The following is an 18,444-nucleotide window of genomic DNA, read 5'->3' as shown; positions in this document are numbered from 1 at the left end:
ACACACAGTCATATAACTGGCAAAAAACAGAAGTATGCTTGGCAACGTTGCTTCGGGAGAGCGATGCGATCCCTTCAGCTTTTACTTCTCAACTGAGTTTGTTGACACCCATCGCACCATACGCCCCCCAAAATGATTGGGGTACAGAAAGCGCCAGAAATAGCCTTCAAGGACAGCCGCCAGTTGGAGTTGCGTTCAGAATATTTTTTCTTGTTATTAAACTGATTAAAATAATAATTTGCACGCGTTTAAAAATGACACTGATGTTATGGTAGTACAATAATGGTTTCACGTAATTCTATGAACCGAAGGATTCTCTTTGCATAGTCTAGTTAAAAAATAGTATGTTAGAAGGCAAGCCGCATATCGCTAATCGAAAAAGAAACAAAAAAGAAAGTGCCTAAACAAGTGTAAGTGCTCTTCCTGCTTTGAATAGTGCTCCATCACTTACGCAAGCAAACTGATAAATGCCTGGTGAGTTGGCAGTGGTACAGTATTGTCTGGCAACCGATGAAGTTAGAAACTGACAGTTAATTGTCAGTTTTCTGTTCTATCTGCCTAAGGAGTACTGTCTTAAAGGAACACATTTGTAGCAGTTTGTCTCTCTTGTAGTGAACCTTGAGGGCTACGTTGCTGCCTGTACCTTTGCGATGATCTGACTTATGAAGTTTCAGCCAGCACCATCATATTGATTTGTCTTCCATTAATTTGCTATTTCCTTGCAAGTTCCCTCTTTCATCTTAGGAAAGGAATTCTCAGATGTTAGCAGCATCTCTAGTTCGACTTGAGTGGTAATGGAGACATTACAGTTTCCTATTGCATTTGAAGTAGTAGTCTAAGTTATAACATCTTTGATATTAAACGCATCATGAAATATCCAGCATACTTTGGATATATTAAATGGCTTTGGTAGTTTGACGTTTAGGTAATATTGTGACGGGATTTTTCAGATGTAGTGTCATAGTAGTGTGGGCCTATTTTGATACACGTTGAGGTGCGACGATCCTGTGATGAAAGGGTCGTTCTGTATGTGTGAAGAAACTGACATGCCTAAGATGGCCCAGTGGTGGAACACAAATATAATACTGTCATGAGTTGGATTAATTCCCACTGAATGAGACTGCTGAGTATTTTTTTTATTTTTAAATAAGAACCTTTGGAAATATGTGTGAATCTGTAACTAGATATTCTTCCGTTGCATTCCATCAGGAGTCATCACTTCCTAAGTTTGTTAGGATACCATTCTTAGAAGGACCTTAGTTCCTAACTTGGATCTAATTATAAAGGTCTGAACGTCGGAAACATGCGTTTTCCTTGGAGTGCGCAAGCATTTGTAGTAAATTTTCTTTATTTGTTGCAGTAAGCTTATGTCATGCGAAATGTAAAGGCAGAGTGCATTGAAAATATGTTCTTTTGTACTGTCGCTCCAAGATTAAATCAAAGCACGAGACATTTTCAAAGTGATATATCATCTCACTTTCTGCTAGCCAGAATGTTGCTTATATTATGTTTCCTGTTGGCTGGTTCATTATTGTGTGGGTTGCATCCGGGTATATTCCATCTTTCCTCCAACGTCCCGTCTGTCTTTCACCCATCGCGAGGTTTTAAGTGACGGAAGCCATGAATTATTCATTGCTTTTCTTTAGCACACGTTTTTGCACTCTGAAATCAGCGAGCTCTCAGGGAATGGATGGTCTCTTCACAGTCTTTAACGAACCTCTTGTCTAGTAGATCGTTCTCTGATCATTCAACTGCATCAGACGCTAAATATGTGCTCTTGTCAGAAATTATTCAACCAAGAGAACCAAGAAATAATTCTCACACCTTATGGAACTTCAGAAACTCAATGTTTAGATCAGTAATGACTGCGGTTATGAACATCAGGTTCTATCTTATGCATCTCTTTGTATCTTGAATCCTCATTTGTAACTTACTAAAGTTTGAAGTAATATGCTCACATGACAACGTAAATCCATCGCTACCGTTTCTCCCGTCATATTCAAAGACTTGCCGGAATTCTTCGACAAAACACAAATGTTAGTAGAGGTCGCTCTTAAAATCCTTACATTTAAACATAGCTCAAGCTCTAGGTTTGGCGATGATGGTTGTAACGATTTTCCTTATGGTCCATCGTGCAGGTATGTGATTGTGTTATTTGTTAATGTAGCACGCCATTCTTTCTTTGAAACGTTCTTCTCTCACCATCAAGCGAGCGTAAGGTAAGAAGTGAAATGAAGTAGTAGTGGTGCAACCTTTTGAAGACATTTAGTTGGGCAGTGTGTCGTGAATGGTATATATGGTCTTTTTGGCTTTCTAGACCGGTGTCCAGTACTGGTTCATATTGAAGTAACCCCTCAAATACCCTTACAACGCTGTCTTACAAGTGAAACAAGTTAGATTTTGTTAATTCATAGTTTCAGGTGGTATCACATCAATTGCATTATATTCCCAAAGTTCCATTATACGCTGAAACTTTGTTATAATAGTAAAGGATAGGATACACTCATAAGGTGCTATTCATAAGGAATAATTCCCAAGTGCGCCTCCCCTATTTCTTATTGGTAACATATTTTGTCTTGTGATCTGGAGTTTTCGGTCTAATCCCGGGACAGATTTTGCTGTTTCAGATTCCACCTTAAACTGTAGGCCCAGTCTCGAGTAGGCCATATGTATATATATATTGGACTTAAAGCAAACTTGTTAATTTATTCCTGAAGTTTGAACAATGTTATTATTTTGCTTGTAAGTTTCATAAATCGCGTCTGTGCACTGAAGGAGAAAATTGTACAATCAATCTTCCACAAAGTAGAAAAATGCTGACGGTGTAAAATTCATTACATTGACACTATCAGAGTGATGGCCCTATTTTTACAAATCGTTACGAAGATTTGATTCGCGTTGTTATAGGGCAAGGTCAGGCAAAGGCATGTCAGATCTAGCGTGAAATATTGGAAGCTGCAAGGATGGCACCACCTTAAAGCAACACGCAATTTAGCTACCAGAGGCTACGCCCATTGTCATTTAAAGGAGTTGGAGAACTCTGGAGGCTCCACAATGCTGCTGTCAACTGCAGAAATCTCGGCCTTAAAACCTTAAGACGGCCGGTATTTAGTTGTGGAGGTTTTCCGCTTCCATGCGAAATTTTCCTTAAAAAGTGACAGTAGACGAGAGTATATGGTTATGCAATTTTCCCTGTCTTTTGCAAATTTTGCAAAATATTTATTAACTACATCAAATTAATAATTCCGTTTTACTTTCACACACAGCTGCCATCCAATCTGGTGTTTTGTTGAACTTTTTGGGTTCGAATCCGGAACAAGTAGGACAACTTGTTGGAAAAAGAAGGATTTATGAATCTTCTTCCTTCCCATTGGAATAGATTTAACAAAAGCATTTTTCAATCATATACTTGACTTGTTATTTAATTAATTGCCTTTTCTTCATGTAAAGTATTCCATTTTCCAAATATAGTTTGTAAACTTTCGTATCTCCCCCGATGGCTAAGTGGTAACGTTGTCGCCCTGTAATCGAGGGGTCCTGGGTTCAATACCCGATGGAGCCACATAGTGGTTTGGATCGCACTTTAGGCTGTAGGACCAGTCCCGATTTGCTTATTTGTGTATTATGTGGATTTGAAACTAAAACTTTTTATAAAAAAGTGGTCACTTTTCTCTCTCATCATCTTCTCTTTCTATGTATTTACACCACTTTTCATTTGTCTCTGTCTTTACCTGCACTTCTCTTTGTAACTCTCTGGAGTCTCTCCACATTTTCTTCCTCTTTATCTCTTTCTCTCTCCCCTCTTTTCCTATCTCCTATCACCACGAATTACTTCATAATTCTATGATATCAGTTCATTGTGAATATTTTAATCCAATCTCATGTCTAGAACCGTACAATTTATGCGTAAAATGTGAGACACACAACCGTGGAATGGCCCGCATGTAGCACATTTGATGTCAACGCTATTACATATTGATACAGCCATGTCCAAGTAGTTAGAGAGGGCGCTTGTCTCCATCGCCCCTCTCGTGGATTCGCGCCTACTACCCTAGACTCCACTCCGTTTCATCGGAGCTGGCAGCCTTCATTCTGATGAGGACGCATACCACGAACACTCCTCATCGTCGCTAACGAATGCTGCGTGTCGCCAGAGATAATGAAATGGAGTTCTTCTCCTATCGTGGAATGGGCGGGCGATTCCTAACCCAGCTCGTCCTTACTTATTTGCGTCCGCAGCCCTGCACGGACTTCCGAAGGGCGTGGTGCTCCAGAACCAAATTGGGAAATGTGTTAGTGGTTCGCCAGAGGTACTTCGTCACGGCATCGGTTGTCGACTTCTCGCATGATATTGGGGCATTAGATCTAATACGAAGTTCATGTTATAGATTATTCGCCCTCTTTTCCTAATATCCTTTCGACATGTCAACATTATTGAACTGTTCGGTTGCACATATGTATTCATATGGCAGTGAACTTCTCGCCATGTCCTGTTATTACCATTGTTTCAATATCAGCTGTTTATCATCATAAGAACTAACAACTTATTGAAAAGTTGAGAGAAAATTATGGCTGAACTAGGAATCCCTTGACATTCCAGGACAATGTTCTACCATCTACTTATAATTGTGTTATGAATCCGTTTTTAATAAAATGTTTCCATTTACTACCGCAGTCAGGACAAAAAAATAAATCAGCATATTACCCACTATGCTATTAAAAGAAGACACTGGCCTCAGAAATGGAAAGGTTAACTCGTAGTTTTATTATTATTATTATTATTTTATGATTGTGTGTGTTCAGAAAGGAAATTGTCAAGGAAAGCATGGACTGGGAGTCTGCTGCTAAGAGAAAAGAAATCAGTTGATCGTAATTCTCAAATATGCTCTATTATTGTTGAGTTGAAAGTCTCTTTTCTAAGGATAACTTTATGTCAAGGTACAAAAGATCATACTTCTCAGCAGAACGCTTTGAAAAATTTACCATTGTTTCCACAGTATGGTATGACATTGTACACCACGAATGAGCATAACTACAATAATACTGCTGAATTTAAGGCCTTTAAAAACATATTTTGTATTTCTAATGCATATGTAATTGTCCTTTTTGTAGTTTTAGTACTCATTTAAACGCTTTAGTGAGAATTTTAGTGCCCACATATCACATATATTCACATTAGAGTGCTGCTAACTTGAAGATGTACAGCGGAAGGGAATATCACGTGATTCAGCCTTTGGCGTTATTTGATTTTTGCTCTGTAATATTTTTTCGTGGGATGCAAATGAAATAGATGCCAAAACAACAACACAACTTCGATCGTCTGCTGAAGAACTACTTTATCCTTGTAGTTGCATACACGCATCAACATTACCTCTCAGTTGCTCTTTACCCTAATGCCAAGGGCAATCGTTTAACATTACGGATTGATTTAATTCGCATTAACTGTCTGAACCTTCCTCCTATCACTGAACGACTTAGCAGGCAGTGCTTGACGTCATTTTGATGCCCCTGGGATGTAATTGTTGGAAGATAAGAATTGAGGGCGGATGCTGTGTATCAGGAGTGCAACGTCGATAAGCTTCAGAACTGCGAGTGAGAGAACGAGCGAGAGAGTTATTTTACAATAGTAAACAATGTTGCTGTTTGCCTGTATTTGTTATATAACTAGGATATAATATACCTTATAGATATAACTGAAAGAGGAACAGATGAAATCTTACAGCGTACCGAAATACGACCTGGATCATTTATCGAGTTATTTTCGTTACACTTTGAAACAAGATTTGCAAACTTGTTTGTTTCCAGAGAGAGAGAGAGAGAGAGAGAGAGAGTGAGTGAGTGAGTGAGTGTGTGTGTGTGAGTGAGTGAGTGAGAAGTGGGATTCAAGTAACTTTTATCGATGCATTGTGCACCTTTACCGTTTGGTATTTCGATCAGTCATATGCATTTTAATTCTTCCTTGAGCTCGAGCATATTCAGGTTTTTAAAATACTAATGGTTGAAGTTAAAGAACAAATATGAATGAAACTATCGAAGTTACATTCAACTTATGTTTCATTGCGATTGACTGATTTTGTTTCGCTTTTCTGCTACTTTTATCTCATCGCGAAGATGAGGATGAATTATGCTATTGATGAAAGGACAATCACAAACACGCACGGAAGCACACAAAACAAGCCCACAGATTTGCTGGTGAGTCCAGACGCTATAGCCTCGTTAGTCTTCACGAATGCAGTCCAGGGTGTACTTCGTGGAAGAGAGATTGACATTTAGGTGTCTTCAAAAAGGGTCACTACCTTCCACCCCATGATTCATTGTAGTGTATATATATATATAAATCGATTTTTTTTTCGATTTTTTTTTGTTTGAAGTCCGCTTTAATCACATATAGGCTGATCGGGACTGGACATTCATTTTTAAAGTGAGATCCGAACCACTGTGCAATGTGCCTTCACGGAGTATTTTTTCGGTTTGTGTGTGACTTCTATTTTATCTTTGTCTCTAGTTCTTTCAGATAATACTTAAGACGTTTCAAACATATTGCATTTCGAAGCCCTGCATGTTGAATTCCACGAATATACCCCAATAAATTGTACTGAAGTTAGATAATATATTCTTACTGGAGAAGACGTGTGAAAACAAATGATATGGATAATTCTTAATTCGCGATTAAACAAGTGAAGTATTTACTTTGTTGAAGTCAAACACCCAAACCTATTTGTGGTAATGCTCTGCGAAAGTGTCTGTGACCGAGTGTAATGTTTGCTACTTGTGTACGCAGTACTTCTCGATATACCTGAAGAAATACAACAGTTCTTCCCTTATCTGTAGCCAATTAGAAGCTATTTGATAACTGTTATCAAGAAATCCAGATTATTAGGATACAGTACAATGACTTGCTCAACACGTTGTGCAAATAGTCGTGATTTTATGTACTTGAGCGGAATGATTCAACGTTCACACGTTGGTGTTTCGGGTTGCGTCTTGTTACATAGTAGATAAAGTTATCTAATCAGTGAATAACAACCGATAACTTGATTGCGGGTCAATATATGTAGCACAGATGTTTTGCCTTGTATACACACGGCGTGGATAGCATCTCTGAACATTATAATTTGTTTTTATTTTCTTTACTTTGCTAGGTTAATCACGACGATGGGCACGAATCGTGAATTTATAAAGTAGATTAAAGAACAAATACAAAATCCATGCTTTACCTATTCGAACCTATCACCTCTGGTACCGTACCGATTAAGATAACCCTTGCCCCATAGAGAGTTGCCCGAACATTTTAAAGCCCCAGACCAGTCTTATACGATATTTAAGTACGTCTTCAATTCCGGACCGACTTCCAGCTTGACACCACCATAAGATATTTTACGTCCTGAGTTCTGGAAAACAGCAAAAGGGGTCTCACATGGTCCTTAAAAATACAGTCTTAAAAATGGTGATTGCACAAACACAGGTTTAGATGCTAATTACTTTTGAAGAAAAACAAAACAGCAATATCATGTTTTCTCAAACAAAAAATAAAAGAATGGTATTGGCACTGTTGAAAAATGCAGTATATGTAGAGTATAACAAATTTTATTTCAAGTTGATATACAACTTTAAGGAGACACTAGTATAATGTTGCTTCACGCGTATCTATTACGATAGAGTTTTCATCATCCAATGAAATTCTTGTCTGTACAGTTTTGAAACTTATTCCTCAATACGAACTGCCTATCGCCGACCTTCGTGGCGGAGTGAATATCACAGCGCCAAGGGTCTCGGGTTCGAATCCCTGCCTGGGAATGGGTGTTCTTTGCGAGTGTTCATTCATCATATCATCACTCATCCTCATCTTCACAATTATTCAAAACTGGCAGAAAAGCGAAGTAAAATAAACCAAATCAATCAATCGAACCCTATCAATTCAAAATGATATATTTGACACCAAATTTACATCTACGAGCGAGCATTAGCATTTTTAAGACTTTGCGGCCATGTGTTTTCCGCCATCGTGAATTTCTGGAGCCTCCATGAAATTAACCATTTTTAAATATTTTTTTTACTTAAGGGCATCGTGGAGAGTACGAAAACAGTCTCTACAAGGTGACAACATTTGCTTATTTTTTTACATTATTACGAAGGAAGTCAGCACGCACACGCGAAATGACCAAATTATTTACAAGAGTTAACTTATTTTCCGAACACTCATACACCTGAGGCGGGCCAGTGTCTCTCTCTCTCTCTCTCTCTCCTGGGTACTGTTCTGTGGAACGAAAATAGGACTCTACTGTTACTGTTGAAACTTCACTGAATAATTTCCTATTACTGACGCTCCAGACCAATGAGTAACGCTATCGTTAATTTGTTAACAGGGACTTGACATATCCTGTCCATTCATATGCATGACCTCTACTTCCATTTGCCAGCCCTGGAGTTCCAGTTTCGTGTGCCAAGGGAGTTGCAAAATGCCAACATCCACGGAACATTAAATGCTCCTTGGCACACTGAAAGGTCGCCCGAAAACTCCCGTCGGTAAGAGAGACTTCTTTTTTCATCCGTTCTCTAGAGAGTTAGCGTGTGTGTGTGTGTGTGTGAGAGAGAGAGAGAGGGGAGGCAGGAATTTGAATTTCTGACTCACCGATCTGGTTGTATTTTCATTTGCTTATCATTTTAATCCTAGAAATGTTTGTCACATGTACACGACTTGTGAAGAATTGTTGATGTTGGAAGTTATTGAGTTTATCAGTGAAGAAAACCTATCGTGTGATAATTTTACATAATGTTGCTTAGAAGCCATGTACTAATAATGTATTTATGAAAGCCTAAACTCGTCCAGGAAATGTTTTACTTCCTTTCTTGTGGAGGTGAAGGTTATATTCAGAGTTATTTTTACTCGACAGTAAATAGAACTGCAAGGTTACAGCTGGAAGAGAACAAAACCTATTAAATTTCATCTAATTGTATTAATTTTTCTCCAACGGAGCAAGTTTTCTAAGTGTAAATACTGATTTATAAGGAGAATTAGACCCCATTATTTTTTTTTTTAAGATTGCCACAGTAGCTTCCTTAGAATAATATTCATGAAACACTTATGAGTTGGGTATGGTTTGTTTTCTTTTATCGTGTTCGAATTCTTTTCGTATCCATTTTGTTAGTCAAAGGGGGTGGGGAAATTTAACACTCATGAATTTCACCTTTGGGTACACCATTCGTTTGAAAAATATTCTCTTTGGATTTATAGACCTAAAGCTTATATTTTGACACCTTGGTCGAGTATTTACGTTAAAGCCTGAAAGAACAATGCATTTTGGCCTCCATTTTGAAAAATATCTTAGAAAAAGGGTGTTTATTTCCCTCACACACACACACACGCGCGCGCGCACGCACACACACAGATATATATATATATATATATATATATATATATATATTTTATATATATGTTTAGCGTTGAGTAATATTTTGTTCATTCACATACACACTCTGTGCTGCACACCATGAGTTCGTCTCTCTCACCATTGTCTGCCACATCGTAGAACTTCCCTTTTGTGAACTCTTCTGATATTAGAAGGTGATAGTGTGCACAAGGGACTATTTTTAGAGATCCGATGAATATTTGTAAGTAATAAAATATTATCTCGAATGCAGCTCTGTCGTAAAGTTTGATAAGAAATTGATATCGAATAGTTTGAGAATAGATTAATATGCATGAAGTGAACAAGAAACAATGAGTTTGAAATAATGTAATGCTCGTAGTTACGAAACTATTGCGAATATCTAGACAACAGCGAAAGCACATTACAGGAAGATGCATGTGGATGTTCAAGAACGAATAGCATAGCGGTTTTTTGAAAGGACAGGAAATGTTGAAAATGGCTTCGCTGTCGTCGGCCAAAGAAGGTCCAGCCGGGCCTTAGAAAATCATCCACTGCGGAAAATGGGCATGTGCATACCCATACATTCTTGTTGACAAGTCTTTTTGTAGTTAACTACAAATCACGTAACTAAAATTTTACCGTTGCATTGCTTACATAATATATTGCCATTCTTTTTAGTTATTCTAATGAATTATCCTACTCAACGTATCCTCTTGTAGCGTGAATAGCCATGCACTTATGTTCTGTTCACTGGATATCTATTTAACATTTGAAGCTCTTTATTTTCTGTTGTTAAAGCCCGTAGCATCTAAAGTATATTTTTATATGGTCTGTCGAATGCAATAGATACTTTTCGATCGCGGAACACGCGCCTATAGCTCTTTTCAGTTCTTACGGCGGGCGCTCTAGAAGCTGGCAGGGGAAGTGGGGAGCTGGGAAGCGACCAATCCAGCGCGATATGAAACGTAGCGGCCAGTAGAACGAGGTTCACGTGGTGCTTTTTCCTGCCGCGCCGTGTCTCTCGGCTCCACTGCTGTTGACTGGTTGGTCTGTTGCGTAATCCCCGCTCCCAACTTCCCTTGGCAGAACTAGGACCGGCCGCCGTAAGAACTGAAAAGACCTATAGTTCGTGTGGACGAATAGAAACCCGAATGGATAATGCGTTCGGTTGTTTAATATAGCTCTCTGTTTAATACGGTGACATTACTACGTTTGGAACGTCAATCTTCTGTCAGCTGCAAGTGATTTTTCACGGAACCTACATCCCCATTTGCGTTCCGTTTTCATTCGTCACTCCTGTTTTACTACTGGAATAGACCAGTTAGCGCTTGCGCACTTGCATCGATGGTGACGACTAACGAAGGCAGACTGTAAGAATATAATCTGCGCCCCAACATATCGTACCCCTATCCTTTTGATGATGGTTCTGGCACACAATAGCATATTAACTAACTAACTCTCTAGCATTCTTAAACCCGAAGGTTTATGGCTGTAGCAACACGAGCCTTCCATCTGTCCCTATCCTCGGTAAGATCAATCCAATCTTTTCCATCCTTACCGATTTCCTTTAGGTTCATCTCAAGGTTATCCCTCCATCTTCGTCTTGGCCTTCTTACAGATCTCTTACCATTACACAATAACATATACAGTCCTAAATATTAGTTCGTAAACGTGGATAATATTTATCCGTTGCTTTATATTATAGGTCACTTGTTTGTCGGGGAAATAACTGCGAATTTTACATTCACTTGTTAGGTCAAAATCTCTACAAAAGACGAACTTTCCAAATTGTGTTTACTAAAAATGTAGAGTCCGTAGAACTATGGCAGTGCTGTAAACTTTCATGCTACTTATTTAAAATTGAAATGGTTTAAATTATTAGGTCATTTGCTTGCAATTTTTTGTTATAAATTTATATATATAAAATTTGTAAATTTTATAAAAGTTTCGCGGTTGTACCATATCGAGTTTGCATTTACCTGCGTGTTGTTGCTTTTAAACCACGATAACTTTTCCCATTGCTACTTCGTGCGTTCCTTTTTTCGCGGCCGCGGAGTTTGGAGACCATTCAGAAGTGGTTCATGCAAAGCGTGCTCCATTCCATTCCGTTTTCATAAAACTGGAAGTCATGATTGCCGGGAAGAGTGGGGAGGCGACCAGAGTGGGAGGCGGGAAGAAGTTCCTCCACGTGCAGCGGACAAACCCCGCCCGGCCGATCCTCCCTCCCGGCTAGTCGGTTTGTCCCAACAGCCCGATCAAGAGTGAGGAAGCGTGAGGCCAGTGTGGTGCTTGTCTGGTCTCGTGATGGGTGAATCCTCCACTGTGCCAGTCCACATCCTCACACGTGCTCTCAGGACGGGAGTCCCGGTGCTGCCTCCTCCTCCTCTCCCCACGTGCCCGTGCTAGCTGGAGCCATGTTTGGCCTTGCGGTGCAGCGGCGGGAAGCTGCGATCTTGTGATGCTTCCTGACGTTTTTACGTTCGGGTTCTCTCGCAGTCGGTTTCACCTGACCCTTGCATCTAATTTTTTTATGTGTTGTGTTCGTCTGGCTGTGTTTAAAATAATAATATTAATAAAATGGCTGGTGTTATGCTTGGCAACGAGCAAATTGAATTAGATAACTTCAAACCGGATTATTTTTCCACAGGTAAGTCTATAGATGCTCCGCTAGATTTCGTTTTTACTGTCTGTGTGTCGTATTTCTACAGTATACCTCAAAATTTTACACTACACCCCTTCACCCTGGCTAAACTTCTAAAAAATAACCTATTGTGCTACATTTTTTAAAAAAATAGGAAAATACCTTTAAATCTTTATCGGTAATAAAATACTAAAGAGATTAATGCGTACATACGTCATGATAAAATTACCCCGTGTCGATTTAATGACACTTGTGTGTTAGTTTCTGTCTAAATTTGTTTATTATCGCTCAGCAGTCTTTTTGTTACGTACAGTATGGATAATATTATTAAAGAATAGTTTCTTCTATCGTGTCCGGCATTAGGTTATTTTGAATTGCTCTGACGTTAAGGTTTTTGTACAGAAAACTCAATATAATTGTGATTTGTTTCCTATATCTGTCAATGATTCACATAGACCGTGAGGAAAAGGCACAAATAAGATTTGCCGTCCTTTCCAGAAGAGCAAAAATGCTAACATTAAGAAAAAAGGTTGGAAAGTGGTGGGGAGGGGTATCGATAATTTCAACTGTCGTTTCCGTTCGTACGTCAGAAAATATTACCTTCGCGTGGAATCTCAGGAGAGCGTGACCTCTTAAAATTCTTGCATTAATGTGGCCTCACAGCGTCCGTGCTTTTTTCTTTCTCTTCTCTTTTCCTTTTTATTTTATTTCCCCAGCTTCTTGAATTTGTGCTCCTTTTCTACTTACGTGCATAGCTCCAGCATGCAGATTCGTTTCGCTGGAGATTTCCCGCTCTCTGCCCCTTCAACCCAGACGCCAGATACAACGCTGCTTCTTCCTCTTCCCCGCCTCTCCGAGCCGGGGATGATCATTGGTGGGCCATGTTTATGTCCTTGTGCATTTGTCGAAGCGGGTCGACCGTGACGACGATACTACCTGTAGGGAGAAAATTGCCTTTTTTCTCCTTCCTGCAGCAAGGTGAATCGGATATCATGAGGCGGGATGAACGGGATGCGGTTGTTCGGGAGATGCTATTGATCCCTTGCAGCTCCGGACTTTGCGCGCTGTGCGCTGAGATCGATTCCTGGGACAGTTCCTGCTTTTGCAACCTGCCGTAGAAATCAACATGAGCGAGCACTTCAATCAGGCGTGACGTTTCTGTTTGGGTGCCAATATGCTGTTGCTGTCTTGCAAGGTTTTCCTGTTGAACCTCGCCACTTGTGCACGTACCATACGTACACCCTCGAAAGCAAAGCTATTATTCGCAAATGTTTTACGTACTTCCCAGTCTGAGCCAGCCTCCAGTAATAGTCTTGTCGATAGATGTACGAATCTCCAGCTTGTAATTAAATGTTCATGGATTTAACTCCCGCCCCGAATAAGAACAGTCTGTTAGAATACTTATCTTGTTTTTGTACACAGAAACCGTGAATTCTATGACGCTAGGGGTCCCGGGTTCGAATCCTGGCCTGGACATGGATGTTTGTGAGTGTTTATTCATCAATTTCATCATATCATCACTCATCCCCATGTTCGCAAATTAGCCAAAAGTGGCACAAAAGGCTAAGTAAAATAAAGCAAATCAAACAAACAAACAAAAGAAACCGTGAATTAAATAGATGCACGCTTGTCTGTCTTTCAAGACTTATGACGTAGAGCCCGGATGTTCAGGCACTGAAAAGTATTAAAAATGGCAGGCAGAAAGGCAGCGAAAAATTGAAAAAAAAAAAGACAGTGTAGGTCGAAAGAAAAGGCAGTCAAGTTTCAGAAAGAGGCAGTGAAAATTGAAGGGAAGTACTTAAATTATTCTTAAATCTTTAAAAATGTATTTACAAATTAACCTAAAATTAGTAAATATTATTGAGCTGTTGTTACGTAGGGTAAACAATTCGGATTTTACTTTCAATATTTACGATGCCCAGCAAAATGGCTCCTTTTTAAAATCTAATATAGTTGCTTTTCATTCGCACGTGACGGATGCCTATGTCAATAAAACTTTGCTTGCTGCACAACAAAAACAAACACCACATACACTTAGTAGTATTTTTAATCTTACCTGGGCCGAAACAAAGAAACGAACACAAATACAAAAACACACAGTAAAAGTTTTATCATACCCACTGCCTTCAAACGGACTATTCGTAAAATATTAATGCTTCAATGAACGTTTTTTTTCTTTCTTAATTTGTAGATTTAGCAACGGTAAACACAAATAAACACACATCTGAAAGATATTGCAACAATAAAATTTAAGAAAACGCATTTCGGACACTTTAGTAATGCCAGTACGTATTTACGTGTTGCACATAACAACTAGGATTTTCTTCAAGTTGTCAGTCGTGAAACCCTGTCTTCTGTCAGACGAAACATTCTTCATAGCCCAAAAGGACCTTTCCACGTCAACGGATGTTACAGGGGCGTATTTGAAGCATGCTGTCACGAATGGATCGATTTCAACCATGACAGTATTGTCGCCCGCCAGGATTTTGCCTATCTTGTCCATTTCCTCAAGATCAGACGCGAGATCAAGTACGTTTGTTTTGTTTCAGCAAGGTAGTCAGTTGCGTTGCTGTTTCTGCGAAACCGATAATGAATGCAATGTTGCCAAACTGCCTGGTATTGAATTTAAAACTTGTGCATGAATGGTTGCTGTGTAAATTAAATCCGTGGTAGCGTTTGAATAAAAAGGGTTATTGAAAAACGAAATCAAATAGAAGAAGAAAAATATAATTGTAAAAAAATGCCTTGTCGGAATGACAAAAGAGGCAAGAAAAGGCAACATAAAGTATTGTTCGGAATGTTAAGAACCTTCGGATAGGTGTACTTTTGTGTTCAATTTTTGTCTACCAGCGTCGGAAACGAATAGGCATTTTGCCTAAAATCCGGCCACTAGAGCTCGGAGTTTTATGTAATGTCAAAGTACAAAATATGTAACAATATTTGATAAAATATGTACCTAAATATGTATTATCAAAAGGATATGTAGCTTAATATGTACTATCATAGAATATGTAATATTAATAATAATCGAGTATCCAAGCAATTTCAAGAATTCTGTTAGATATTTATTTAATTTAAACATATTGAACGTAATTTTAAAGAATTAAGTTGCTCAAAGTAAATTTTGTATCAAATTTATAAACTCAAATAAAGCACAGCAACGTGCACATATTTAAAAACTAATTTTGTCAACTATTAATTACTTTTCACATCGCAAATTATTGTTGAATATGTAAATATGTACGAGAGCTCTTTCGTAACTTTCGAAACAAATTGTAAAAAAAAAGCGTCTACAGAAAGAACAATCGAATGAAAATACATAGCTACTTTTGTATTTTTTTGTACAAGGGAACATAAGTGTAACTCGCTACGTACAGGAAAGTAGCTTTCTTGTCCACCGATGCGAGGTTTCTAAGTGCTTTGCCTAAACCTAAAAGCGAAACGAAAATATGTAACCGGAAAGGGGAAGGGAGAGAAACTCCGGCATCTTTCGATAAATAACAGTTCCAGTATTTTTTTTCTTCAGCTTGTCTTTCGACTTGGAAGTCAATTTTAGGTGGCCGTAAGCACTATGCATCTCATTGATTAGAAAATATGGCATCACATGAGATAGAAATTTTCTTCATGTTTCAGAGATCGAAAATATACGAAAAAGGATCAAGATAGGAAAAAAATACCGAAATATGTTGTTTTATGTAAAGTAAATTAGGAAATATGTAAAATATGTAATATCCTGGCAAATATGCAAAAATATGTAACATAAAACTTATGCAAAATTATGCCAGTTACATAATTCGTTGACATTTTCGTGTTCAAGGTGTGTATCAAGAAAGAAATAGAATATGTAATTACATACAAATCCTAGCTCTCCTTATCACAGAAACTTCAAATGGTATCCATTTTGCGATCTGTATAGTGATTGCTAAGTTCGTAAGTTGGAATATCAAATTAAGTGAGCGCATCCCAGCAAGAAAGAAGGAGAAAACATTACATCAAATAATTGTTATAGGGTTACACTGGAGAAAGGTTGAGTATGATTAGTGGCTATCAGTAAATTAAGGGAGAATGCAGAAAATGCCTTAAAAGTAGGGATCAAATATATTGTCAGTTATAAGTTAATTGCGTACGTAATGGAGTTATGTTTTTCTTCAATTGAAGAAAAATTGAAATTGAAAGGATTGGATGTTCGAAATTAATATTTCTTATTTCATTTATTCACGGAGATTCAGCTACATCCCTCCTGTGACGGGGCGACATTCTCATGAAATGAAACTAAAACTCTTCCCAGTAAAATTTGGGTAGCACTTCTTAAATGCTCGTAACGTTTGAAGGTCTACACATTGAAAATGTAAACATTCTTATATTGCAGTAATATATATAAGAATAAGTTGAGCTCAGGCAAGTAGTCGGGGGGGGGGGGCTAAGGGGGCTGAAGCCCCCGAAATCCTTCAAATATAATTCAAATAATATGGACGTGGTAATTAGTTTAACTTCCTTAGCAGGATTAAATAAAATATCGAAAGAAGTTTAGTGTATAATAGAAGAACCAGGTTATATTTCTATATTCTACCATTTAATCCGAAGAACAAATGGATCCACAGCTCCCAAAATTTATACTTTTCTTTGTGAGAGGTCACACAATATAAATTTTATGAGTAAAATTTGGCCCTAACTTTTAAAGCTTTTTTTGGAAGGGATGTGTAAAAGTTAGTAACAAAGTGCAATAACTGTGAATTTCAGTACACTAACTGTACAAAATGTAAGAAAATAATGGACAACAGTTGTGTTGGATATTCACTCATACGGTGGATCGAGTAGCGAAGTCTCCATATAAGTTATAATAATAATAACAATAAATGTTGATTAAAATTGGTTTATTTCAAATAACTTATAATAATTATTATTGTAAAATGACAATTATAACCGTGGTAATAATTATTATTGCCATTATTAGTTCTACTAATCAAGTTTAATAGTGGCCTGCCCCGCTCTACAAATATTTCAACGACGGCTGTGCTGATATGGGATGTGCCCCCCTCCTCCCCCGAAATAAAATCCTGGCTACGGACCCTGCTTGAGCTCTTACATGTCATTCATCGTTGTTAATATATCATTACCAAAATCCTTTTAACATGGTGCAAGAAACCAAGCACGGAAAACTTTTTTTTTTCAGTAACCATGTGCATTATGCAAAATGGAAGGGGGGAAAAGAACCTTTCGCACCCCAGTGTCAGAACCGTTGAGTTCAATCTTAAGAAATTATCATGAGAGGGAATTACTTGAAAATTCTTATTCTTTTCCATCGCTTTCTTAACACGATGAAGTATTGTGTGTTGGGGGAGGGGACACCATAAGAAATTATCATACCCGCGACACGGAAATTAAGTTGATTTATTGACTCATTATGTTCACAGCGGGAACCTTTCAATATCCGGAGATGAATTCCGCTTCTGTTGCCAAACACAATGCATTGAATGGAACATTGGCTGCTGGATGTTTCGTGACAGCAACCAGAATGTTTTGTTGCCACACTCCCTTGTAATTCTGGAACTCTGTTGGTTACTTTTAATATCACCACGAACAATAGCCTCGCCATCATAAGGCAGTCACGTTTCTGCATTTCGGCCATTTTGCTATTCTTCCTTTGCAGCACCAGGGGAAACAATGCGATAAAGTAAAGTTATTTCTACCATCACAAACTGGCATCCTAAAATTTTACAACTGCAATTGTAATTGTAAAAAAATTGACGGTAACTATAGCTAATTAAAGTCCAAGGTCTTCCTGGCTTCACGAATATTTTTTATGCTTCCTGTTTTCCCAGATGGACTGAAAAACAATAGGCAACAGATGAGGTGATTATCAAGGGTAATTCATTATTTGATTTCGGCACATGAATTTGTCTCAATTCTGTCCACTTTCGTGAAGTTTTATATGCTTATAAATGCATATTGTAGCTTTCCCTGCTTAATGCCACATATATTGCAGGTAAACGCAGATGAATCTTAAAAACCAAGTTCACCTAGAGTTTTTCTGCTTTTCGCACCAATAGGTTGTATTATTTGTAAGGTGCTCAAGAAATGAGGGTTTACTCCATTTTGGTATGAATAAAGTCCTCTCTGGCTTAGTTTCAACCAAGCTATGTCTGATAGATATATCAACATTTTTAATGATCTGACAAATTGCACACGTATATGTAAGAACTTGCTTGTTTTCTGAAACTGGGATCCTTTTTATTCTTATCAAAATCTTGCGCATGCTCAAATTGCTCACCACTGGAGGTGCTCGCTGAGGATACTTCCTCAGTAGGAAGGGGGGCAGGTTCTGAATCATTTTATTCACACGAAAAGGAGTACGTGTTAAAAAAAACAATAAACGCGAGAAATTAGTACGCGTTTCTTTTTATTCAAACGCCAACAATATTAGCGGCACGA

At 38.3% G+C, this 18,444-nt stretch overlaps 1 protein-coding gene across 14 annotated transcripts in view; it reads left to right on the top strand.

Annotated features, from left to right (window-relative positions):
- The window catches only part of ATP8A (ATPase phospholipid transporting 8A1), a 293,688-nt gene that overhangs the window by 27,437 nt on the left and 247,807 nt on the right, over positions 1-18,444 (top strand). The window contains exon 1 of one of the 14 annotated variants that reach the window (XM_083119288.1): positions 11,631-12,018. The exons of the other annotated variants lie outside the window; for them this stretch is intronic. Coding sequence (XP_082975414.1) covers positions 11,949-12,018 — 70 coding nt within the window. The 5' untranslated portion in view covers positions 11,631-11,948. Of the gene's footprint in view, positions 1-11,630; positions 12,019-18,444 lie in introns of those variants that run through there. 14 annotated transcript variants of the gene reach the window in all.

Source organism: Lepisma saccharinum, chromosome 3, assembly GCF_977018435.1.
Source record: "Lepisma saccharinum chromosome 3, izLepSacc3.1, whole genome shotgun sequence".
NCBI classification, from domain to species: domain Eukaryota; kingdom Metazoa; phylum Arthropoda; class Insecta; order Zygentoma; family Lepismatidae; genus Lepisma; species Lepisma saccharinum.
The sequence above is the reverse complement of the archived record's forward strand: the minus strand, read 5'-3'. Positions and strand labels throughout refer to the sequence as shown.